The 24,700-nt window shown below is 33.3% G+C and overlaps 5 protein-coding genes and 1 pseudogene across 8 annotated transcripts; 3 read left to right on the top strand and 3 right to left on the bottom strand.

Moving 5' to 3' along the window:
- On the top strand, window positions 1,517-2,993 carry LOC104715667. Its single transcript, XM_010433058.2, has 2 exons — window positions 1,517-1,810; window positions 1,967-2,993. Exons 1-2 carry the CDS (start codon window positions 1,590-1,592, stop codon window positions 2,991-2,993), a joined length of 1,248 nt encoding a protein of 415 aa, XP_010431360.1. The 5' UTR covers window positions 1,517-1,589.
- Window positions 3,183-4,714, bottom strand: LOC104712061 (histone H2A variant 1-like). 3 transcript variants are annotated; one of them, XM_010428864.2, is made up of 3 exons: window positions 4,670-4,714; window positions 4,038-4,178; window positions 3,183-3,761 (listed from the first exon to the last, which is right to left on the bottom strand). In XM_010428864.2, exons 2-3 carry the CDS (start codon window positions 4,152-4,154, stop codon window positions 3,465-3,467), a joined length of 414 nt encoding a protein of 137 aa, XP_010427166.1. In that variant the 5' UTR covers window positions 4,155-4,178; window positions 4,670-4,714; the 3' UTR covers window positions 3,183-3,464. The 3 variants fall into 3 exon arrangements, with proteins under 3 accessions (XP_010427166.1, XP_010427164.1, XP_010427165.1); XM_010428862.2 differs by lacking the exon at window positions 4,670-4,714 and adding an exon at window positions 4,369-4,470; XM_010428863.2 differs by lacking the exon at window positions 4,670-4,714 and adding an exon at window positions 4,303-4,388.
- LOC104712060 lies at window positions 5,615-7,353 on the top strand. 2 transcript variants are annotated; one of them, XM_010428860.2, is made up of 4 exons: window positions 5,615-5,799; window positions 6,072-6,472; window positions 6,566-6,761; window positions 6,846-7,353. In XM_010428860.2, exons 2-4 carry the CDS (start codon window positions 6,110-6,112, stop codon window positions 7,178-7,180), a joined length of 894 nt encoding a protein of 297 aa, XP_010427162.1. In that variant the 5' UTR covers window positions 5,615-5,799; window positions 6,072-6,109; the 3' UTR covers window positions 7,181-7,353. The 2 variants fall into 2 exon arrangements, with proteins under 2 accessions (XP_010427162.1, XP_010427163.1); XM_010428861.2 differs by lacking the exon at window positions 5,615-5,799 and adding an exon at window positions 5,826-5,917.
- Window positions 8,593-11,733, bottom strand: LOC104712059 (ABC transporter F family member 4-like). Its single transcript, XM_010428859.2, has 2 exons — window positions 11,617-11,733; window positions 8,593-11,037 (listed from the first exon to the last, which is right to left on the bottom strand). Exon 2 carries the CDS (start codon window positions 11,023-11,025, stop codon window positions 8,851-8,853), a length of 2,175 nt encoding a protein of 724 aa, XP_010427161.1. The 5' UTR covers window positions 11,026-11,037; window positions 11,617-11,733; the 3' UTR covers window positions 8,593-8,850.
- LOC104712058 lies at window positions 16,062-18,103 on the bottom strand (annotated as a pseudogene).
- On the top strand, window positions 19,866-21,548 carry LOC104712057. Its single transcript, XM_019230224.1, has 5 exons — window positions 19,866-20,108; window positions 20,203-20,370; window positions 20,589-20,732; window positions 20,826-21,002; window positions 21,097-21,548. The coding sequence occupies exons 1-5, from the start codon at window positions 19,992-19,994 to the stop codon at window positions 21,193-21,195; spliced, it is 705 nt and encodes a 234-aa protein (XP_019085769.1). The 5' UTR covers window positions 19,866-19,991; the 3' UTR covers window positions 21,196-21,548.

The following is a 24,700-nucleotide window of genomic DNA, read 5'->3' as shown; positions in this document are numbered from 1 at the left end:
GATCGTGGCTTTAAACAGCATTCCAACTCGACCTACCTAGGAATTCTGAAAGAAAAACTTTTAATTCATCGCAATCCAACACTCTCCTCTCTTTCTCAAAATATATTTCTTACTCTATGAATATATTTTTTTAACCCTAGGGCTCTAAATATTATTGGGCCAGGGCTGATCCTAATTAAGAGAAGAGACAAGCCTAAGAAAAGAAACTTGGAGCATTATGGTTCAACAGCAGAGTCGCCGTTATGGTTCTTGATCGTGGTTTTGTTCTTGTCTGCATGGTCGTCATTAATTATGGTTTTTTTTTTTGTTTTTTTTAGGCTTGGAATAATTTGTGTAATACAAAGTATAGTGATAACAGACTCAAATTGAAATCTCGACAAAAGGACACTGAATATGAAATATTTTAAAAAGTTTGAAATCTTTTTGGATTGTGCATGACTGCGAAAAAAGAAGAGGAGCGTGTGAGCAATGAGCCCGTCTTTGGCCGACCATCTCCCTTAGATGCGCCGACTCTGACGTTGTTGTTAAAAGTTCTAAAATATTTGTGTTTCCCTCTTGGCTCCAACCCTTTTACATTGTTTATTTAGGAGAGCATAGTCGATCGATGATTTAAGAAACTTCAATTATCTATTTTCTAAAGAGTTTTATATTTGAAAACATTTATAAAACTTTATGTGTGTGGATTCTAAAACTTTTGTGTTATATCTTAGATTTTGTTTCTGATACCTTAACCTATAAACTTCATTAAAATTAATTTTTAGTGATTCTTCAATATACAAAGATTTATTTGTTGTTTTCAGTAAATATTAAATGTAATCAAGCATTTGAAACTTTACTAATTGAATAACACCAAAAATTCAAATCTCTAAATCATGATTTACAAATATCATATTTAATAACACCAAATTGTATTTTATAATTTGAAGTTTTGAACTATTGATTTAAATAACAACAGATTATGTTTGGTTTAGCTTCTTTTAAAATTCTATGAAAAAAAAACATTATGCTCATTTAGCGGAGACGTTATATTATATGAGAACAAGAAAAAAAAAATGTTGATTAAGAAACAATAATTAATAATCAGAAAGTGGACTATAAAAGGGAAAGCATGAAATTGCAAATCTTTCAATTTATATAGACCAAAACCGGTAACGTATTAGGAGAAAAGCTTCAAAAACATAGAAGCTNATTCTTTCTATTTAATAACACCAAATTGTATTTTATAATTTGAACTAGTGATTAAATAACAACAGATTATGTTTGATTTAGCTTTATAAAGTACTATGAAACAAAACAAAAAAACATTATGCTCATTTAGCGGAGACGTTTATATGATATGAGAACACACACAAAAATGTTGATTTAGAAACAATAATTAATAATCAGAAAGTGGGGACTATAAAAGGGAAAACATGAAATTGCAAATCTTTCAATCTATAGACCGAAACCGGCCGGAAACGTATTAGGAGAACGAAAGTAAAAAAGCTTCGAAAACATATATAGAAGAGAAGAGAGCATCTCACAGGTTTGCCTTGGAAAGATCAAGGAAGGCTGCTCAAGATCGGTTAGAGAGGAGCCTTGGACTGGAGATGATAAAGAGATGTAGACCTAGTATGCTTCCTCAACCAATGACACCGGCCGAGAAGCATATCGTTGCTAAAGTCACAGGCGGGTCACCTAATGATATGAAGGGAACGAGTAGTTCAGAGGCTAGGAGAAAGAGCCAAGATGTTCAAGTTGGTTCTGACAAGAAGAGCCATAGCGGTAAGAAACTTGATATTTCTTGCTCCGGAAATAAGAAACAGAGTGGGTCACCTAATTATATGAAGGGAACGAGTAGTTCAGAGGCTAGGAGACAGAGACAAGGTGTTCAAGCTGGTTCGGACAAGAAGAGCCAGACCGGTAAGAAACTTGATATTTCTTGCTCCGGAAACAAGAAACAGAGTAGTAGTAGTAGTAGTAGTAGTAGTAGTAGTTTGAAAAAGGTTCTGAGTTTCAAGAGAAGTTGTAGGATTGGTCGTTGTTATGATAGAGCAACTTGTTCTTCGTTTCTTAGAAACTCAAAGTTCACAGAGGATACGATGCTTGCTTCTCCTAATGAATTGAAAGTCTGTCCTTATACGTATTGCTCACTCAACGCGCATCTTCACGACCAATTCCCACCTCTTAAAAACTTTATATCCGCAAGAAGACGTTCCATGAAGTCCCATGCAAATGTGAAGATGAGTGGTGATGATGGTTGTGTAGATATCTATGTTGATGGGAAGAAAGAAAATGGAAGCACTCGAGATGTTGTTGATATCCAAGTAATCGATTTTGAGCCTGAGGATAACATGGACATGGAATGGGGAAAGGCTGAAGGTTTAGAATCTGAGCGTACAGAGATGGTGAGCTTACTAGATGGTGAAGGCATTGAATCAGGTGATGAAAACATTGGTATGATGATGATTGGAAACTTTGCAGGAGGGGATCAAAAGAATGAAGAGAGTGGTTTCTCGGATAAGTCTAAAAACATTCTTTTATTCAAACAGTCGATTATACAAGACGACATCATCCTAGGGAATGCTCTTGATGAGAAGCTAAACTCCAAGAAAGCTGAAGATTGTAAGGAGGTAGACGAAGAGAAAGTGGAAGAGCGGATTGAACTTGTGTCGAAACCAGAGGAAACTCTGTTAACCCTTGTGCAAAAACCCTACAACCGAGAAGAGTGCACTGAGACTTGGAGGGAGGAACTCAACCCAAGAGAACCCAGTTACCTTTCAGTTACCGCAGAGCCGAGCAGTGAAACAGTGGAACTCAAGCATGAGGACATGGATGAGATGAAGAACACAGAGGAGTGGATGACTGATTATGCTCTGCAACATAACGTCAGCAAACTCGCTGTAGAAAGAAAGAAGGATGTAGCATTACTCGTTGAGGCATTTGAGACCACATTACCTAGAGAACGTTCACCAGCTTTCACTAATGGAAGACACCTTCAAGCTTGCAATTGACGTGCTCAAAGCCTTAACCCCTACTGACTACTGAGTGAGTGAATGAAGAACTCTTTTCAGAAACTGAATGGTTTTGAGTTTTGACTTATGTTTGGGGTATTTGAGCCTAATTTGGAATATGTGACTGATGATGTTTGATACCAAGTTTTATACCTAAGAGAGCATGCGAGTAAACGATTTCTGCAGTTGTTAAGCACTGAAAATAGTTCACTTTTTTTTTTAACATAGTAAGCAAATGACAAGAGCATGCAAAGACAGCATTTGCTTGAACAAAAGAAACCTAAAAGTTCAAATTAACTAATGTACACCTGAGAAGAGATCAACACTAGTCAAAGAACTAAGAAGAGAGAAAAGAGAAAAGAGAAGAAGAAAAAAAGCAGTCCAAGACTAAACAAACACAAACACCATAAGCTACTAATTAGCAGATCACAATAATATCTCTCTCTCTTAGTGACTGAAGAAGAAACAAAATCACTCTTTGGTGGTTTTGTTGATGAGAGACTTGTGGATGTGAGGGATGACACCTCCTCCAGCAATAGTTCCTTTGATGAGTGTGTCAAGCTCCTCATCTCCTCTAATAGCCAACTGCAAATGCCTTGGAGTTATCCTCTTCACTTTCAGATCTTTGCTAGCGTTTCCAGCCAACTCAAGAACCTCCGCAGTCAGGTACTCAAGGATTGAAGCAGTGTACACAGCAGCGGTTGCACCAACTCTCCCATGTGCAGAAACCCTGTTTTTGAGTTGCCTGTGAATACGACCCACTGGAAACTGAAAATTAACAAAAGAATCAGCATCAGTGTTTGTGCTAATACTATTAACCGAAGCAATAATTAGCTTCAGAGAACCTTTGGAGTCATATTATCAAAAACAACAACAGCAACATTATGATGGGTCTGTGCTCACTGCTCATACCATAAGACATTAAGCTAAAGCAAGACAAAATTGAGTAACCCTAGAAGTCCTAAAAGATCTGAACCGTACTGACAAATTACGAATCGAATCAAAAGTCAAAGAAGGTCAAAATTAGGGTTTGAGGGAATAGACCTGAATACCAGCACGAGCAGAGCGAGAGATGGGTTTCTTCTTGTTGTCCTTGTCTTTGTCCTTGTTACCAGCCATCGTCTTCGCAGCTACGAGTCCTTTTCCTCCTTTCCCTGCCATCCTCGCTGTTTCCTTCTTCTAGATCTGACCCCATACATAGTCAAACCAAAAAATTCAGAGAAAAATCACAAAAACAAGAGTATTACGCCTAAATCTACCAGATCTGTCAAAAGAAGACGAAATCGAAGAACAGAATCGGTAATCCCACCCAAAATTTCTCGAAGAGAGTGAGAAACACACAGAAACAGATCTGTGGAAGAGAGAAGTAAAGTACCTGAGAGACGACGAGAGAATTGCAAAGAAGAAGAAAAAAAAAAAAAGGACGAAAGAAACGAAATCTGGTTGAAAGTGAATGGGATGGGAGTTTTAAAATCAAAAGTTTGGTGGGAGTTTTTAAATCTTTTGAAAATCTTGGGGGGAACCTACGTTTCCCGGTTAAAATTTTACTTTTGGAGCCTTAAAATGTTTCAACGTTTTGCTAAAAAGCCCCCCCCGTTTCTTATAAGACTTTAAAATCCTCGTTTTATTTTAAAAACTGAGTTAGAAAGCCTCTAGGAAGAGAAGATTATACATACCTTTATATGATTTTGCTTTGTGATGAAAGTTTAAGATTTTTTTTTCTTTGTGTGATGAATTAGTTGTTGAGCTCTATGTGATTTTATACTAGTTTCCATCATAAATAGCTTGAGATTTATCATTCATTTTATTTCTTTGTTATTTTTGGTATCTGCGACTCAAACAATTTAGTCAAATTTTCTTTGATAAAAACATTTATGTTTGATGTATAAAATTAGTTTTTTAGTGTAAAAGAAAAATATATTACTTCATATAAATTATAACTTAGCATAAATTGTTTAGTCAAATAGATTTACTTTGAATTTTTAATGATTTTAAAAGTTAATATCGACGCGTGTTGATTTGCAATAGCCTTTGTGATATATGTTCATTTTCATCATAAATGCATTAAGATTGTGACCTTTTTTCTTGTTTAGTTTTTAGGTAATACGTCTGACACTTACGATATAAAGAATTTACTCAGTAATTTGTTTGACTAGAATTATTAATATTATTGTCAAATAATAGCAATTCTGAATAATAATGTATAAAAAAAGATATGATTGTGTATGTCTCATGAAAACTGTAAACTTGACATAAAATGTTTTAGTAAAAAAAAAGATTTACATCAAACTTCTTGTTTTAGATTGAATAGTAATGTTACCGCGTGGACATTAAATTGCTTTTGCAAAATGTAATTTAGATTTAACTTTAAATTTTTTTTTGTTTATCTTTCTTTTTTTATTCATAAATAAATATCATTATGAATGTAAACCAAGGGCGTTACGCCCTCGGTTTACATCAAAAACAGTATTAGTGACGCATAATACACCAGTAAGAAACGAACACGTAATCCATAGAGACTTGCTTATTTGCCAATATGGTAAATAGATAAGGGTCTTTTATTTCCCATTTCCTATATAAGAAGCATCAAACATTGCTTTCTTCTTCCCCTAAGAATTTAGCAAAACATCTTCTTCCCCTTACAAAAGATTTTGACCTCCTATGCATCATCCATCATCTATATAGTGAAACACATCCTTATATATAATTAAAACCAAAACAAAATCAAAAATCAAAAAGGCATTAAAAGCATGACGTTTTCGTGTCGTCGAGTATCAATCCGTATCTAAATAAACCCTCCATTCAAGTGATCTTTTTACCTTTTTCTTCTCCTCTCTCTTATTTTGTTTGTGTTTTCTTTCTCTAATTTTATGCCTCTCAAACCTTCGTCGTGAAACCTTTAAATGAATCAATCATAAACATTTGTATTTTCTCAACTAATTATTTTTATTTTTTATTTTTGAGTTTTGTCTCTCCTCCATCTTTTTTTTTCTTGTTGGAAGCGAAGAACGATTGATCTCTTTTTATTTATCTGACATTTTTGGACGTAAGAGTGAGTAATAATTTTTTTCGTCGTAGGGTTTCGTTTTGAACGATTTTGAAAAGAACAAGAAAAAATGCCTTTCCGTTCAAAAGTCCAACCTATCAACGTCAACGGTGTAGCCAAGGAGCCAGAGCCGGCGCCTGCGATGAGACAAGGGCCAAGATCTCGACTGAAGCGACTCTTTGAACGTCAGTTCAGTCTGAAGAGCTTCTCAGGTGTGGATTCACCGCTTGCGAGAGGCAACTCGGAAGAATTCGAACCGGGCTCTGTCTGTTTGAGGAAGATGGTTGAGAACTACATGGAGGATCCAGACAGTGAGAAACAATCACGTTGTATTGGTCGTAACCACTGCAACTGCTTCAGTGGAAGTGGCACCGATAGCTCCGACGAAGACGAAGAGTCTTCTTCTTCCAACGGAGTTCTTCGAAGCCTCAAGGTATGAATGATTTTATGATATCTCTCATGTTTGATGTTTGAAATCTGATGTTAAAACAGAGTTTTTTTTTTTTTTTTGACAATGTTTTTGTAGAGTCTGTTACTTTGTGCTAATGTCACCGAGAGTGATCTGGAGACTAAAGCAACAGAGCTTGTTGAGAAAGAAGATAAGTGTAAGGACTCGAGGTTGAGAGATGTTGCTGATGAATTGGTGGCTTTAGGCTATGATGCAGTAGTTTGCAAATCTCGCTGGGAGAAATCGAAATCGAGATGGTGTCCTGTTCCTGCTGGTATGTTTTCTTCATTTGATCTATTCTTTTGACAAAGATGCAAAATCGTTAAAGTAATAACACTTGATTTGTGTGGTAAAACAGGGGAGTATGAGTATTTGGATGTTATGATTGGAGATCAAAGAGTTTTGATCGACATTGACTTCCAGTCCAAGTTTGAGATAGCTCGACCGAGTAAGACTTACAATTCGATATCCAAGACACTGCCTTACGTCTATGTTGGACAAGTGGATAGGTTGAAGAAGCTTGTGGTATTTGTGTCTGATGCTGCAAAGAAGAGCTTGAAGAAGAAAGGGCTGTCAATGCCACCATGGAGGAGAGCTGAGTTCGTGTTAACCAAATGGGTGTCTCGTTATGATCGTGCTAAGCAAACTCAAGGAGAAACCAGTGGAGATGCTGCTGCTGCTGTCCAACCATAAAGTGGCTTCTTAATTAATTTATGAATAATAATAAAAAGACTTTTTATTTTCTTTGTAATAATAAAGGTATGATTTTTAAGGATCATACCCTCTTTCTTATTTTTGAAGATTTCTTATGATCCTTGTCGAAGAAACCAGTCCTTTTTTTTTTTTATGAATTTGATTTATAATCATCGCATGCATTTTCTCTTTCATTTAAATTGAGTAAACTATCATAATAATGTGACTTTAACTAGAGACAATTAAAACCTCTATAAATTAATATTAATACATGGTAAATTAATATTAATACATGGTAAATTAATACTCTCTGTAGATTAATAAAATTTTTCGATCCTAAGTTGGGGTTAGTGTAATTTTGGACACAATTCAATAATATAATAAAATAATAATTATTTTTTGACGAAAAAATAAAATTAATAATTTGAAAATCCTTTGTAAATATATGATCCCAACAATAATATAAATTAATAATTATATAAAATTGTCAGAATATATGTATATCTATGCATATTAATTTTGTTAGACCTTATTTCTAATATTTTTAATATATCAAAAACTTTTAGTTTTTTCTTAAAAACATGAGAATTGTTATTTACCTTGTAATTGATTATATAAAAATATTATTTATAACAATTAAATCTTAGTTTTAAATACTTTAAAAAAAATTACCAAATTAGAAAAATTTCTCTAGAAATTATTATTAATCCATAAAATAAAATTTTCTATAAATTAATAAATTTTTGCATTCTCAACATTATTAATTTATATAGGTTTTACTGTACTAGTGTTTTTTTTACAGTTTCGATCAGAGACAATTCTAGTTGACTTTGACCAATAATCATCGACTTTAACTTTTGACGTCTCTCTACCGTTGGCTCATTCATAAAGACCAAATGTTGGAAAGCCAAAACAAACCAATAAACCATGTTTAACGGACGCGGTTCTAATTTTTCTTTTTCTATTTCCTTTGTGATTATGATCGTAATTGTTGACGACACTCGGTTCTAACTTCTAATCACATACATTTGCAGAAAAAAAGAAGTGTTTGTGATTGTTCCAGACTTCCAGAGGAAATGAAAAAAAAAGATGAATTCAATCAGGACCAAAAATCGAATATGTGCACCCAAAAAAAGACAATACATAGGGGGCAAAGCAAGGTTTTTCTTTTCACGCCCGATATTCTTTTTTTTTGACATGAACGAAAGCCACAAAAGAAAGTTACGAAACAGAGTGTTTTGAAACAGAGAGGAAAGCGAAAGAGATGAGCCGTCGTTTATAACAAAGTAGTGGCACACTGAAAAAATGAACTCCAATATCAACAACCCACAGACACTAAAAACAGTTTTTACGAGAGATAATATTGAGAGGCTTTATAAACAAGAGAGAAATTAAACAAAAATTCAGACAGCTAAAAGAAAAGAAAACTTTGCTGTTTATTATGATGACTCATTGACTCTAATAGAACACACTGATGAAAAAGAATTAAACACGTCTTCTGTTTTCTTCCCCAAAACATAACACTACACTCAGATATGTAATATGGGGGGACCGATGTATATAGTGAAAGCACACAATGGCTAAAAATAAAATTGTCCAAAACTTTTTTAACTGTCTTATAAAACATAAAAGAGTTTGAGATTACCTCAGACGCCAACAACAACAAAACTTCACTCATCAACCTCAGCTTTGATTTCTCTTTGGAGATCTTCTTTGTACTCGTCAAACGAACCTGGGAAGAAATTCACCGTTCCGTCTTCTACAACCCAGATTTGACTATTCTCCTCTTCCGCACAGACACGCGATATCAGTCTCGAGTCGTGACTCACCAACACAACTCCTCCTGTGAACTCATCTAGTGCATCCGCCAAAGCATCTATACTTTGCATGTCTAAGTGATTTGTAGGCTCGTCCAGAAGCAAAATGTGTGGCTTTGACATTGAGATCGAGGTGAACACAACTCTAGCCTTTTGTCCTCCAGACAATTTCGCTATTGGAGACAAGTGGTTGTGACTTGGTAGCCCAAACTTGCCTAGCTTCGCTCTTACCGCCTCTTGCTTGCTGAACCCCTCTTGGTCAGGATGAAGACGAAGAAGATACTGAACCGGTGTTTCCCCCATTGTTAACAGGTCAATAAAATGCTGTGAATACCTTCCAATCCTCAGCTTCTGGCTTCTTCTCATTTCACCCTCGGTTGGAACTAAATCTCCCGCAAGAAGATTCAATAGAGTGGACTTTCCTGCTCCGTTAGGCCCAACTATAGCAACCCTTGTCCCCATATCGATACCTACATCAACATTCGAGAGCCTGAAATCTGGCCTGTTGGGATAGCTGAAGCTAACCTCAATTAACTGCAGAAGAGGAGGAGTGAGCTCGGTTGGTTCTGGGAAGTGGAACACCACACTATAATCTCTCCATTTCCTTGGAGCTTCTGCTGCTGGGCCTTCTTCATCCTGTGCCTTGTTCTTTCCCTTACTCTTGGATGCTTCTTTTGCTGCAGTAAACTTAGCCCTATCCTTTACCTTCTCCTGTTGAGCTCGGTTTCCAGTCCTCTTAGCTGCCTTGATCTGTTTCTCGTAGACATCATATTTTTTATTCACCTCCTTGCGACGCTGCTCATATCCGCTTTCAAAAGCATCAAAACTACCACGATAGAAGTGAAGACCCAGGTCATGGAGATGTATTATATCTGTGCAAACTGTGTTGAGGAAGTCCCGGTCATGTGAAACAACAACTAGCGTCTTCTTCCAGCGACACAAATATTCCTCTAACCATAGAACAGCTCTCAGGTCAAGATGGTTAGTGGGTTCATCCAACAACAAAAGAGTAGGTTGCACAAACAGAGCTCTAGCTAACGATATTCGCATCCTCCAGCCACCACTGAAGGACTGAGTTGGACGCACTTGCATATCTTTAGAGAAACCTAACCCCGCAAGAATTTTGGATGCCTGAGATTCAGCAGCATCTGACCCCAAAATTTGCAGCCTGTCATACAATTCGGCAAGCTTTTCTCCAGTATCGTCATCATCCTCGCCATCAACATTTTCTCCGTCAGCTCCAGAAGACGACTTCAGCAGAGCTTCAACCTCTTGCCGTAGCTTAACCAACTCTTCATTGGCAGAAACAACTGCATTCAGAGCACTGTTTTCATCACCTACCACCTCTTGCTCAACAAGAAGAACATCAATATTCTTCGGCACTGGAATCTTCCTCCACGCTAAAAGCTTTAACAATGTAGACTTCCCCATACCGTTTGGCCCAACCAACCCATACCTTTTACCATGTGATATCTTAACAGAAGCATTCTTCAAAAGCTCTTTACCTCGAGCAGAGACAGAAAAAGAATCGATTGTAATATCTTTAACATTTGCATCTGCCGTGTCGTCTCCTTCAAGCACTGAAGTCTTACTTCCAATAACAACCGTGAATGCATCATGATCGTCCCTCAAAGCCTCCCTCTTTGCCAACTCTAACGCTTCGAGAGCTAATCTTTCTTTCATCTCTCGCTTCTTTTGTTCCTTATCAGTAACAGAGATATCAAGATGCCTTTGTTCGCTCTTCTGCTTCCTCCTTTCATCCTTCAGCCTCTGCTCCTCATCAGATTCACCTTCGTCTTCTTCATCAGAAGGAGGAAGATCAATGCCATCAGTGTAGGAAGTAGCTTTTGGAGCAGCCTTGGTCCTAGATGATGAGCCCTTCTTAGGTTTATCATCTTTCTGATCCATGCCAGCAAGCATAGCCGAGACTGATAATTTCTCCTTTTTCGAATCTTTAGAAACTTCTTTCCCACTTGGTTTCACCTTCGTGCTAGTAGCAGCACTCTCTTCTGACTTCTTCTTACCCATTTAAATCTGTATCTGAGAAATCAAAAATAAAAAAGAATAGGGATGATGAGTTATGAAAATCATATAAAAAAGGGCTGACGAGTAATCAAATTATCTAGCAACCTAATTGGAAAACTCCCAAACTCAGGGGTGAAAGTTCTGATCTGAAATTAGGGTTTTGTCTACTTAGACAATGGTCACAAAAAAAGCTAAAGCTCAAAACTTTATTAAAACCAGTAAACATCGATTCATATAAACAAAATCTGATGCGTTCTCAAAGAAAATTTCAATACTTTACCATCTAATAACTCGTATGTGGTCTAAAAATAACTAGGGCGCCGTTTCAACAAAATATATCAAGGGTTTCGGATTTATCACCAAACAAAATAGACAAAGAAACCTAATCCACAGAACCCAGTAATTGAAAGAAGGAATGAAACTAGCATTTAAAAAAAAATGATTAATTTTAAGCACAACTCTAAGAAAATCAGAATCCTAAAACAGAGAACGAGAAATCGATCCGAATCTGATAAAAATCAATCGAAACTTTCATTCTCTGTACTGATATCTAAAACCACAAAAGTATTAAAGGGTAAGAAGACGGAGTTTTACCGAGTGTGAGAGAGAGAGAGAGAGAGATTGCGTAGATGAATGGATTACAGACAAAAGCGATTGAAGCTGGTGCGTCCGTGAGGAAGGAAGCAGAGAGAATGAGAGAGAGAACGAGAGAAATAGAATCGCCCGTCTCTTCTTTCCATATATTTATATTGGGCCTAAATATGGGCCTAAACTCCAATGGACCAATACATCTTATTTTTTTAAAAATATTTTAATTTAATTATGTTGTAGTATTTTTAGATTTTGGTTATATTATTTAGTTAAATTTGATTTCTTACTAGAAAAAAGCTTGATATCAAAGTTACCCATTAATAACATCGTGACACGTGTTACTTGTCTTGATAAGATGTTGACATGTATCAATTTTAAATTTACTAAAAGATTAAAAAGAATTAAAAATTAAAAAGTAAAAGTTCTAAACCTATTGTAAAAAGGTAACTATCAATATTTGTTTATTATTTCTTTTTTAATATTTTAAATTCATTATGTTGTAGTATTTCTAGATTTTGGTTATATTATTTAGTTAAATTTGATTTCTTACTAGAAAAACCTTGATGTCAAAGTTACTCATTAATAAGATCGTGACACGTGTTACTTGTATCGATAAGATGTTGACATGTATCAATTTTAAATTTACTAAAACATTAAAAAGAATTAAAAATTAAAAAGTAAAAGTTCTAAACCTATTGTAAAAAGGAAATCTACTAACTATCAATATTTGTTTATTCTTTCTTTTTAAATATTTTAATTTAATTATGTTGTAGTATTTTTAGATTTTGGTTATATTATTTAGTTAAGTTTGATTTCTTATTAGAAATTCATGATGATTTTAATATATATTTTTTATATCATTTTGATTTTTTTTCTTTAGTTAAGGATATGTAAGATTAATATTTATTATTTTCTTAATTTTTTTTAATGTTGTAGTATTTTTAAATTGTTTTTAGTTTATATTTTATATCTCTAAATTATCTAAGACTCATATATCATCATGCTTATAATTTTCAATTTTTATTTTTATTATGTCAAATCTTTCAATTTCTCAAATTTTATTAGATTGGTCATAAACTCATTGTAATCGTGTAGATATATTTTTTATTTTAATAAGATCGTGACACTGTTACTTGTCTCGATAAGATGTTGACATGTGTTAATTTTAAATTTACTAAACCATTAAAAAAATTAAAAGTAAAGTGACCTTAGTGCAATGGCAGGAGGTAAGTCCATTTGTAGAAGGCACCATCACACCAAGGATCGAGTCCCGCTTCCTACGAATGTAGGAATTTGGCTAATGGGCCGGTCAGTTGTGGCCCAATGGTTGACAAAAAAAATTAAAAATTTAAAAGTAAAACTTCTAAAACTAATGTAAAAAGTAAATCTACTAACTATCAATATTTGTTTATTCTTTCTTTTTAATATTTTAATTTAATTATGTTGTAGAATTTTTAGATTTTGGTTATATTATTTAGTTAAATTTGATTTCTTATTAGAAATTCATGATGATTCTAAAATATCTTTTTTATATTATTTTGATTTTTTTTTTCTTTAGTTAAGGATATGTAAGATCAATATTTATTTTTTTCCTTTTTTTTAATGTTGTAGTATTTTTAAATTGTTGTTTTAGTTTATATTTTATATATCTAAATTATCTAATACTCATATATCATCATGCTTATAATTATTAATTTTTATTTTTATTATGTCAAATCTTTCAATTTCTTAAATTTTATTAGGTTGATCATAAACTCATTGTAATCGTGTAGATATTTTTATTTTATTTTAATAAGATCGTGACACATGTTACTTGTCTCGATAAGATGTTGACATGTGTTAATTTTAAATTTACTAAACCATTAAAAAGAATTAAAAATTTAAAAGTAAAACTTCTAAAACTAATGTAAAAAGGAAATCTACTAACTATCAATATTTGTTTATTCTTTCCTTTTTAATATTGTAATTTAATTATGTTGTAGTATTTTTAGATTTTGGTTATATTATTTAGTTAAATTTGATTTCTTATTAGAAATTCATGATGATTTTAAAATATCTTTTTATATTATTTTGATTTTTTTTTTCTTTAGTTAAGGATATGTAAGATCAATATTTTTTTTTCTTATTTTTTTTAATGTTGTAGTATTTTTAAATTGTTTTTTAGTTTATATTTTATATCTCTAAATTATCTAAGACTCATATATCATCATGCTTATAATTTTCAATTTTTATTTTTATTATGTCAAATCTTTCAATTTCTCAAATTTTATTAGGTTGGTCATAAACTTGTTGCAATTGTGTAGATATTTTTTTATTTTTATCCACAATATTTTTTGAGTAAACAATATTAAAGAAATATTTTAGTGGTTATAGAAACTGTCACATGAGCAAATTTGTTCACAAAGTCATTTTATAGGTAGTGATAAAGAGCAAATTTCTTTTTAGCGACTTTTTCAACCCTACTGGCTCTTGGATATGGAGCAACATCTTAAAATACAGGAGTTTAGTGGCTCAGTTCCACAGGATAGAAGTTAAGAATGGTGAATCTACTTCTTTTTGGTTCGATAACTGGTGCTCTCTGTCTCTGGATGTCTATAGTGGCGGATCCAGAAAACAAATCGGTATGGGGCACATATAATTAATTATTAATTTTAAAATTTATATAATAAATTTTTAAATAAAAATAACTTCTAACGACTTTTAATATATTAAAATTATAAAATCAGAAATGACACAAAATTATTTTGGTTTCTAAATATACTTAATTACATATATAATATAATTTATTTGCTAAGTTACAAATCACAACAAACATATAATTTTTAAAAAAAAGTATAATCAACATTTATAAAATATCACATAAATCCAAACTCTATGAAGTAAACGAAAAAAGAGATAATAAAATGTTTACTTAGTTACTCATTTTACTAACATTTTTATAATTCAAATGTAATCTTTACAGTTTAAAAATAATAATTTTGTTTCAAAATTCAAAATGGAATTACAATGGTTAAATTAAAAATATAAAATAAGTGAATATCATTTATTTGAGAAACTATAAAGTATAAATGGAATAAGGAAATTACCGTCAAGGCTCAATCAGAAAAAAAATGTTACAACTTAGAAAAGACACTACAAAGGACATCTAACAAGAAAAATATCGAAAATAACCAAAATAAAACAAGAAAAATATGTGACAAAAAATACAAAACAAAACAATAAAAGAAAAAAAAATGCTGGCAAAAAAAAAAAAGAAAAAAAAAAATGAAGAAAGCAGATAAAAAGTTCTAAATTTTGGGAATCGAACTAGACACCCAAAATTTAGTGTGGGGCACTGCGTAACCATACGAGCTACGAGATCACAATAATCACTAATCATTTAAACAAAATTTAACTTAGTATGGGGCACGTACCCACCCCATGACAACGTATATCCGCCCCTGGATGTCTACATGATAAATTTGGAGATAGAGGGACAATCTCTCTAGCTAGATGTATCTGCAGCGAGTACTATGGCAGAACTAATGGCCACGCCTAGACACAGGCGACATCGACAACCAGTGCTCAATCTAGTATGAAATAAACTTAGAGGGACTTGTATTATACAAGACGTGTTCAGATTAATGTCTTAGTACTAACTTCTGCTAATCAAGATAAAAGTAATGACTCAATATTATGGAATGTAAAATTATCTGTTTTAGGTTATACTTGTATGTTTGGTGTTGGTTTTACCTCTGTTTCTTATATTTTCAATGATGAATTAAGTGATTTTGGACTTTTGTAATGATCCAGGTTGCAATAGTGCGCTTTAGTCTGACCTTAATTAAGACAATTCAAGCAAGATTTTGTTGATGATTCAATGAGACAAAGGGAGAGGGTACTGCAAGCACAAACAGGAAATAGACTATTCTTCCCATTCATTAGACTTAAGAAAGTTTTTTTTCTTGTAACTACAACTGTGTATGCACATTATGAATCAGTTTGTATGAAATACACACACAAAAGCTTTGCTTTTTTTTTTGCTTGTTCTTATGTTCAAAGTCTTGTAAAGTCCTCTGCAACTTGAATGAGCAAATCACATGTTTTTTGAATTCATAGTCCTCTGCAAACTGTAAAAGAAGAAACGAATGTATGCAACACTTGAATTATCAAAAATCACATGCTTGGCACATCGGTAAAGAACAAGAAACGACTATATTGTTGGGGAAAGATCAAATCACAAACAAAATCGAATATGTGCTTGTTGTGCAAAGATAAAATCATTTACAAAATCAATCAACACAAAAAAACACATTTGAGATCACCAATGTAGAGGCAAAAAATAATACAAACTTAATAGAGATATACTTAGATAAAATTCATATTAAATTGTATAGTTAAGACACCCTTGCAAGGTTTACCAATGTGGATGCTCTATCTATAATGGTGTCATGTAATTAAAGCAGATATATAACGACGGAAACTGAGTTTTTATCTTAAAAGCCAACAACAACAAAAAAGACTTCACTCATCAAGCTCTGCTTCGATATCTCTTTGGAGCTCTTTTTTGTACTCTTTAAATGAACCGGGGTATATAGTCATATTCCCATCTTCTACAACCCAAATCTGACTCTTCTCCTCGTTCGCGCAGACACGCGATATGAGTCTCGAGTCATGGCTCACCAACACAACTCCACCTGTGAACTCATCTAATGCATCCGCCAAAGCATCCATAGTCTGCGTGTCTAAGTGATTCGTTGGCTCGTCAAGAAGCAGAATGTGTGGGTTAGACATCGATATCGAGGTTAACAAAACCCTAGCCTTTTGTCCTCCAGACAATTTATCAATCGGAGTCAAGTGGTTGTTACTTGGTAGTCCAAACTTGCCTAGTTTAGCGCGTACTGCTTCTTGCTTGCTACATCCTTCTTGGTCAGGATAAAGACGAAGAAGATACTCAACAGGTGTTTCATCCATCGTCAAGAGGTCAACAAAGTGCTGAGAATACCAGCCAATGCTCAGCTTCTGGCTTCTTTTCACTTCACCTTCGGTTGGAACTAATTCTCCCGCAAGAAGTTTCAAAAGAGTTGACTTCCCTCCTCCGTTACGTCCAACTATCACGACACGTGACTCCATATCGATACCTACATCAACATCCGAGAGCCTGAACCCTGGCTTGTTATTATCTTTCTCGTCGGGGTAACTGAAGCTACCCTTGATCATAAGAGGAGGAGGTAGCTGCGTTGGTTCAGGAAAATGGAGCACCACGTTATAATCTCTCCATTTTTTTGAACCTTTTGTTGCTTTGGCCGCCCTTTCCTCTACCTTACTCTGTTGATCCCGGTTTCCAGACCTCTTAGCTGCTTTCATCTGTTTGTCGAGGATCTCATGCGTTTTGTTCGCCTCATTGCGTTTCCCCTCATATGCAGATGAATTATACTTGTGCAGACTGCGTTGAGGAAGTCCTGGTAATGTGAAACAACAACTAGAGTTGTCTTCCAGCGACACAAATACCCCTCTAACCAAAGAACAGCTCTCAGGTCAAGATGGTTGGTTGGTTCATCTAACAACAAAAGAGTAGGTTCCATAAAGAGAGCTCTAGCTAAGGAAACACGCATCCTCATGCCACCACTTAGTTTCCTAGTTGGATACCGTAACATATCTTGCGTGAATCCTAACCCCCGCAGAATCTTGGACGCCTCCGCCTCAGCAACATCTGACCCCAAAATTTGCAGCCTGTCGTACAATTCAGAAAGCTTTTCTCCATTATCACCATCATCATTCTTGCTTAGAGCTTCAGCCTCTTCCCGTAGCTTAACCAACTCTTCATTGGCGGAAAGAACTGCATCCAGAGCACTCTTTTCATCACCGACCGCCTCTTGATCAACAAGAAGAACATCAATATTCATTGGAACTGGAATCTTCCTCCAAGCTAAAAGCTTTAACAGTGTAGACTTCCCCATTCCGTTTGGTCCAAACAGACCATACCTTTTACCATGTGATATACGAACAGAGGTGTTACTGAGAAGTTCTTTACCACGACAAGAGACAGAAAAAGAATCGATCTTTATATCTCTAACATTAGCACTCGCCTTGTCTTGTCCTTCAAGCACCGAGGTCTTGCTTCCAATAACGACAGTGTATGCGTCGCGGTCGTCCTCCAAGGACCTCTTCGTCTTTGCAATATGTGTAGCTTCTAAAGCTAATCTTTCTTTTTTCTCTCGCTTCTTTTGTTCTTTATCAGTCATATCAACAAGTTGCCTTTGCTGGCTCCTTTGCTTCCTCCTTGCATCCATCTGTCTCTGTTCCTCATCAGATACGTCATCGTCTTCTTCATTATCAGAAGGAGGAAGATCAACGCCATCCATGTATGATGAAGCTTTTGGAGCATAATTGGAACTGGATGACGATGTCATCTTCTTGGAAGTACTGGATGAAGCAAGCAAGGCTGAGATTGATAATTTATCCTTCTTGGAATCTTGTCCACTTGGTTTAGGATTCTTCTTACTCATTAAAGCCGCCTGTATCTGACATGAAACATCAAATAAACAAAAAGCCAATGAGACATCCAAAATTATATAAAATTAAGGATTTTTTTCTTAATTACGATGATAAAACATAATCACACTATACATACGTGAATCAATAGCATCTATCAAATTATAACTCGTTAATTTCCAAACACAGCCGACGGATTACTGAGTTGTTTTCGTTCGTTAAACTTTTTTTTTAATTTATTTTGATCATTAAAATACATACATAGATTATATATCACGACAAAAGTTAGAGTAATCAAATCGTTATCAGTGGTTAATTTACTAGGATGAGATTCGAGACAAACCTGAGACTGGGAGGCGCGTAATTTTGGATTGAAGACGAAGAACTATGAAGAAAGCTTTGCTTGGGAGTTACTTAACCCTTTCTTTTTAGTCGTAACCCTTTTTCTTTTTAGTGTTTTTTTAAAGCTCAATTCGGCCAAAAGTCACAAAATAAGCCTTTTTATAATAACACCCACAAAAATTGGAATAACGTAAAGAAGGAAAAAAAAAAAAAAAAAAAAAAAAAAAGTCAATTCCGTCTAAACAAACCCTAAACCGTATTAGAGTTCAATCCAGAGGTGGTGGTTGATCAACGGAGAGATTTCGTCAATGTTGTCCCTCGAAAAGAAGAAGAGGAAGACGAAGGACTATTGAACTTCCTGGCCTTAAACACACGTTGGTTCACTCTCTGCGTGAAACCAGATCAAACCATAAGTAAGAAGAGGGAAAAGAAGAAGTCAAGTGATTATGTTTTGGCTACACTCCCAATTTCCAATGAGACATCAGCGTATTTTTTCAAGTCTCGAGGCTGTTGGTTCTAATATCTATAACACTAGTGGATCAAGCTACGAAGCGCTCTCCTCTAGCGTCTCTGTTCTGTAATGCCGGTCAGTCGGTCACACACGTGGGGCGAGGCTCCATGCTTGCGGGAGGAGCTAATGACACTTTCTGCCAGCGTCCTTAATGGGAAGATATCTATGTAGCAGGAAGCTGCAAAGATGGTGATTCCAACTCCTTGAAGAACTCGTTTCAGGTGTTCGACACAAAACACACAAATTTGGAATCATGTGCCCAGTCTTAGCAGCGACAGAAAACGTAGCTTATACTCCAGAAGTGTATGTATTGACGGAAAGATCCATGTGGTGACTCACAAAGAGATGGTTGCTTACAATTCCAAGGAAAGTACATTCGACCCAGTTGGACTCGTATCTGAGACCAGTCAACAGCTGATATGGATACAGAACAATCACTATACACTGAAAAAGTATGGATCTATAGAAATTATGAGTGAGAACCTGCGTAAAACTGCAGATCATAATCGAGAACCAAGATGCAACATGAACAGAACAGCTGAGAGGGAAGTTGTTTCCGCAAAATAATAACTGTATGGCTATTTGGTGACAATCTTAGAATGGAGACTTATCAGAATCCCAATCATATTATCACATTTCATTATTTAACTCTAAATATCATGACAAACATTTCTCTGTATTTTATGCCTCAAGTAGATGATATTATATATAGATTCAAAGAAGAGACAGATGGCCAAACTATCAATAACCAAAAAACAAAGAAATTATACAAAAGAAAGATTCTTTTGGAGAGGAGCCATTGACTTTCTTGGAGTGGGGTGCAAGGGTTTGGATAGTCACTTGTTTTATTTTAACAATGTTTTTTTCTCTTTATATAACAAACACAAGAGAACAACGCTTTCATATAAAACCGTGTTTGCTAAAATACATATAACTCTCAGAAAAAGCTCTGGAAAATCCAGAAGCAAAGGAAACTTCTACTTTCAAAACAATCTCTGTTAGTACTGGATGCGACTATAGTAAAAAAGGATCCGAGAAACTTTCCTGCAACATGGTGCCAACATGCCCTGGTCCAGTTGGGCGTTCGTCATTTGCAGAAGCAAAGAAGCGACTGCAGAAGCTCGAGCAAGATTATCAACACTCCTACGAGAAGTACACAGAACTACAAGTAAGCATCAATACATAGCATAAAAAGTGATTATTTGTAGTCTTGTTAGAAACTTATAGGGCCAGTTTACAAGATAATGAACTTTTATGTACAGTCAGAAAGGTATAGGTACTACGTTGTTTTACAACGTCCAGGACATCACAATTGCTGGGTTGGCTGCTGTATTAATGTCAGCAAACTTTTAGTGGAGCAACTGCAGAATGTTCTTGACAAGCTGAATACAGAAGAAGCATCACAAAGAGGAAGAGAACCACCTACAAACGTATGTCCCAATCAATATCATTTTGTTTTTCACCGTACACACAATTACTAGAATTAGAAAATTAATCAGCTTCCTGCCTTTATGACCAAACAATTACAATTGTTCTGTTCCCATAGATCAGTTTTATCTAGGAAACGAAATTAAACCACTTATCATAGTTGAGTAAATCTTATTATGTTTTTTTCCATGTGTTTCCGGTGTCATTGATACTGGTTTAGGGTAAGCAATTCTTCTTGATGCACGGTTGTAAAAGCTTAGCACAAGAAAAGATGGTACTGCAACAGCTAAAAGCAGAAAACAAAGAGCAATACACTGATGGCCTGAGTCAAGAAACAGTTGACCTCAAAAGAATTAAGCGGGAGGTACCACGCGCTACTCCTACTGAAAGCCCCTCTTAGTTAATTATCATAAATGAGCTTTTGGATATTTACTTCTCCATCTTATGATAAAATCAGTTCAGGTGCATTCACAGAATAATTCCACAGAATAGCAGCAAGAAATCTATGCATGATCTGTTGAGGAGAGTTAAAGAGATACAGAAGTTGACAGAAAAGGCTATTTCCAATGGTGCACTAACGGGCAACCGCACGAGTCTGGACGATATGAAAATTTTTACAAGTGTCACAATAAAGGTAATAAAGATACAAAGCACATATTTCTAACTCTTTTACTCATGGGCTTGTTTCATAAAACTAAGAAATGTGATAATGTTTGTTTTGCCACCAGCTTTTGGCGAAGGTAATCAGAGAGTTTGAGAAAGAGAGAATGGAGACAGAGGACATCTTGCAAGACAGAGTAAATTTTGCAAGAAAAAATGAAAAATGATACACAGACAAAACGAGATTTCTACAGGAAAAATGTAAATGCATAGGTGAGAAACGTGATGCAGAAAAGAAATACTTGCTCGATCTGAAGAAAAATTTCAGGGCGAGGCACAAAACTGCTTCACAAAGAAAAGGCTGCCGAAAAGGATAACTTCTAAGACACATGCAAAGATCTATTCCAAAGAATAGAAGCAAGACGCCTATATATGAATGATGAACTGCTGATACGCTATCATGTTTTAATAATATTGATGATTCCTTTTATGATACACCTCTCCTTTGCAAGATGTATCATTTATATTACAATATCTCCTTACCAGATCAATATAATAAGAAACCAAATCATTCTCGCTATTGGATCATTGGCTATGAACAAAGAAATTCTATCAAACAACTAACCATATATTATCAGAATAAACTTAAAACCTTCTCGATTAGGATGCGATATCTGAAGCTGCTTTGGTCAAACTATGAATTTAGACCAAGTCCCCTAAGAAAAACTTTTAGGCTTTGAATAGTTGTACAGTATGCTCCAGAGCAGACTAAAATTGGATTAGTCTGCACTTAATTTACCATTCACCATTGTATACCAGTATGCATTGTTGCATACTAAAAATCTCCATAATAGTATGCATTTGAGTATATAACTCCATACCATTGTAAATTCACTATTGGTCTGCATTTTTCATTCCGCTCCTCAAAAGCTCCATACTAATATAAATTCCATACTAATCTGCTGCATACTACAGTCCAATGTTTTACATACCAAAATATTGGTATGCATTGTCCGGTTTACACCATATCGTACAACAATTCAAAGCTTTAGTGTGATAACCAATGTTACCGACACAACTGATTCTAAGTAATAACTACCACATTATCAAATAAATATAAGACTATCATATTAATCATTCCTTGTATCTGATGCATCCATGGTTATCTTACGAGCAACGTGGCTTATATTCATAACCATAACCATTTTGACCAAAAGCCTTTGACTTTGGTGGTGTGGCTTTTGGTCAACTGTTTCAAGCATTTCTTTATATTTTATGCCTCCGGGAGTTTATTCTTTCCAATAATCTTTTAACAGAGACATCATCTTATCGCTAGTAATCACAGATGGATGCCTAAAGTATCTTATATAATATATATATATATATATATAATATGAGAAGATTTTTTCTAACTCTTACTCACATTGTGACACCTGTCATCCTTTATTTCTATTTTTTTTCAACAAAATTATATATATCATTTTCAATTCCAAATAATCATAAAGTTAGTATAATTGACATATATTTTTTAATCCACTTTTATATCTTAAGTTCTTTTGTCAAACAAAATCAAATTGTTTTATAATAAAATCTCATACTATATATTTGATACAAAATTTAATATTCTATAATATTTATTAATAAATAACTAATAATTGATACATATGTTTTACACATTTTCTTACATTTTATTTATTTTATCTTTCATCATTTAAAGTAAAAAAAATACACACTATTTTATAATAAAAGAAAATATAAAAAAAATCATATCTTGGATAAGAAATGAAATAGTTTAAATACATGATTATGATTATGCTTTTATGAAATTTTATAAACCTTAATTATCACATTTTAAAATCATATAATGTTTTCTTTCATTAATTGAGTAGGCAATAAAGTTAGTCAGTTCCACTTAAATCCTATTAAATTTAGATAAATTACATAATAATGTAAAAATTACACAATATATCTCATACTATATATTTGATACAAAATTTAATATTCTATAATATTTATTAATAAATAACTGATAATGGATACATCTGTTTTACACATTTTCTTACATTTTATTTATTTTATCTTTCATCATTTAAAGTACAAATAATACACACTATTTATAATAAAAGAAAATATCATGGTCCAATTTGAGTCTAGTGAGTACTTCAGCTTTAATAGTATAGACTAGATTATGACCCGTGCTAGAGCACGGGTTGAAATTTATTTTATTTATATTGTAATTTCTATATAAAATAAAATTTATGTGATTGTTTTAAAATATTTTTTGGATAAAACATTATGCAATAAAATCATATGCTAAATATGATGGCTTGAAACAAAACACCTATTTTGTAAGTTTTATATTGTTAATGATTCTAGATAAGTATTCGTGCTATAACACTGGTTAAATTTTATTTTATACAAAATTTTGTATATTTTATATTTAAAATAAAATTTTAATATGTTGTATTAGGTTATATATGTGAAGTTATTTCAACAATGTATATTCTACATCATGACTTGAATGTCTTATAAGAAATAATTTTGTAAATGTGCTTTTTAAAAAGCGAGTTATTATATTATGAATAATTTAATATATTGTTATACTTTTTGTTTTAATATATTTGGTTTGTTGAAATTCTTTCATATTATAGTGACATATTATTGACATTGCTATAACAAATCAATTTAGAGTGTTTATAGTTTCCAACTTTTATATCAAGTTTCAATATATGAAAAATATTTTAATATAAATTATTTAAATTTTATTATATTATATAAAATTATAAAATTCAACAAAAATATAAAATTGAATTTAAATAGTCAAATTTTGACCCGTTATTCAGTAAATTTTTTAATTCAATAGATATTATTTTTAAAGAATAATATTACTAAAGCTTGAATATTTTATAGATTAAACAATTTAGATTTGGTTTTAAAAATTCAGCTTATGTTATATCCAGAAATAAAACTATTTTTTAATTATAATAAATAATATGATAATTTATTGGTTTCACAAAATAGAATCATATTTAAAAATGAGAGGTGAAGTATAATGATAATTAACTAATTAATATATTAAGTTAGATATCAAAAGATTTTATTTGATGAATAATTTATTAATGGAAATTAATATGATAAGTTAGATGATATAATTCTTTAGAATATTCTCTTTAAGATTTTCTGTATAACCTATTTGTAACCAATTAATCTATCAATTAATGTATAACCTATTGTATTTGTAATCAACTTATTAAAATTATATATTCTACCAAACAATGTTGTCTACTTCCGTTTTATTATAAAAAGGATTGATTTCTTTTTCTGTTTGTGTTTATTTATTGTTAATCCAAATTCTAAGTTTTTATTATACAAATATTAAAAAATTGATTATATATATAGATATATATATACACGTTAATTTTGTTTTTGAGAAAATTGGCCAGAAAATTCTAATCTCTAAACTATAAATTTTCTTTTTGTTGTAAATTTTATATAAACTATTGTTTTTTTTTTGTTACAATTCATCATTAATATGTAAACATGCATAAAGAACCTAACATATATTCATCTTTTTGCAATTTGCACACACTATATATATAGATCTTCGTTTAAGTTTTAAGTAATTGGAACGTTCGGGTTATGATTATTTAGGGAGATTTTAGTGATTTACTGTCAAAAAGCCTTAAACGACGTGGCGTGTGACATTCGGCGTGGCCAAACCCTCCCCCCCCC

The sequence above is a fragment of the Camelina sativa genome, chromosome 9 (assembly GCF_000633955.1).
Source record: "Camelina sativa cultivar DH55 chromosome 9, Cs, whole genome shotgun sequence".
Classification (NCBI taxonomy): Eukaryota; Viridiplantae; Streptophyta; class Magnoliopsida; order Brassicales; family Brassicaceae; genus Camelina; species Camelina sativa.
The sequence above is the reverse complement of the archived record's forward strand: the minus strand, read 5'-3'. Positions and strand labels throughout refer to the sequence as shown.

What these genes read in the sequence shown, in the direction of transcription:
- LOC104715667 (XM_010433058.2), top strand. Translation starts at nt 1,590, where the DNA reads ATGATAAAGAGATGTAGACCTAGTATGCTTCCTCAACCAATGACACCG. An exon ending in GGAAATAAGAAACAGAGTGG is followed by an intron (nt 1,811 to 1,966) that starts GTCACCTAATTA and finishes TAGTAGTAGTAG; the next exon opens with TAGTAGTAGTTTGAAAAAGG.
- LOC104712061 (XM_010428864.2), bottom strand. Translation starts at nt 4,154, where the DNA reads ATGGCAGGGAAAGGAGGAAAAGGACTCGTAGCTGCGAAGACGATGGCT. An exon ending in CTGCTCGTGCTGGTATTCAG is followed by an intron (nt 3,762 to 4,037) that starts GTCTATTCCCTC and finishes GTTAATTTTCAG; the next exon opens with TTTCCAGTGGGTCGTATTCA.
- LOC104712060 (XM_010428860.2), top strand. Translation starts at nt 6,110, where the DNA reads ATGCCTTTCCGTTCAAAAGTCCAACCTATCAACGTCAACGGTGTAGCC. An exon ending in GAGTTCTTCGAAGCCTCAAG is followed by an intron (nt 6,473 to 6,565) that starts GTATGAATGATT and finishes ATGTTTTTGTAG; the next exon opens with AGTCTGTTACTTTGTGCTAA. An exon ending in ATGGTGTCCTGTTCCTGCTG is followed by an intron (nt 6,762 to 6,845) that starts GTATGTTTTCTT and finishes GTGGTAAAACAG; the next exon opens with GGGAGTATGAGTATTTGGAT.
- LOC104712059 (XM_010428859.2), bottom strand. Translation starts at nt 11,025, where the DNA reads ATGGGTAAGAAGAAGTCAGAAGAGAGTGCTGCTACTAGCACGAAGGTG.
- LOC104712057 (XM_019230224.1), top strand. Translation starts at nt 19,992, where the DNA reads ATGGTGCCAACATGCCCTGGTCCAGTTGGGCGTTCGTCATTTGCAGAA. An exon ending in AGAAGTACACAGAACTACAA is followed by an intron (nt 20,109 to 20,202) that starts GTAAGCATCAAT and finishes TTTTATGTACAG; the next exon opens with TCAGAAAGGTATAGGTACTA. An exon ending in TCAAAAGAATTAAGCGGGAG is followed by an intron (nt 20,733 to 20,825) that starts GTACCACGCGCT and finishes TGATAAAATCAG; the next exon opens with TTCAGGTGCATTCACAGAAT.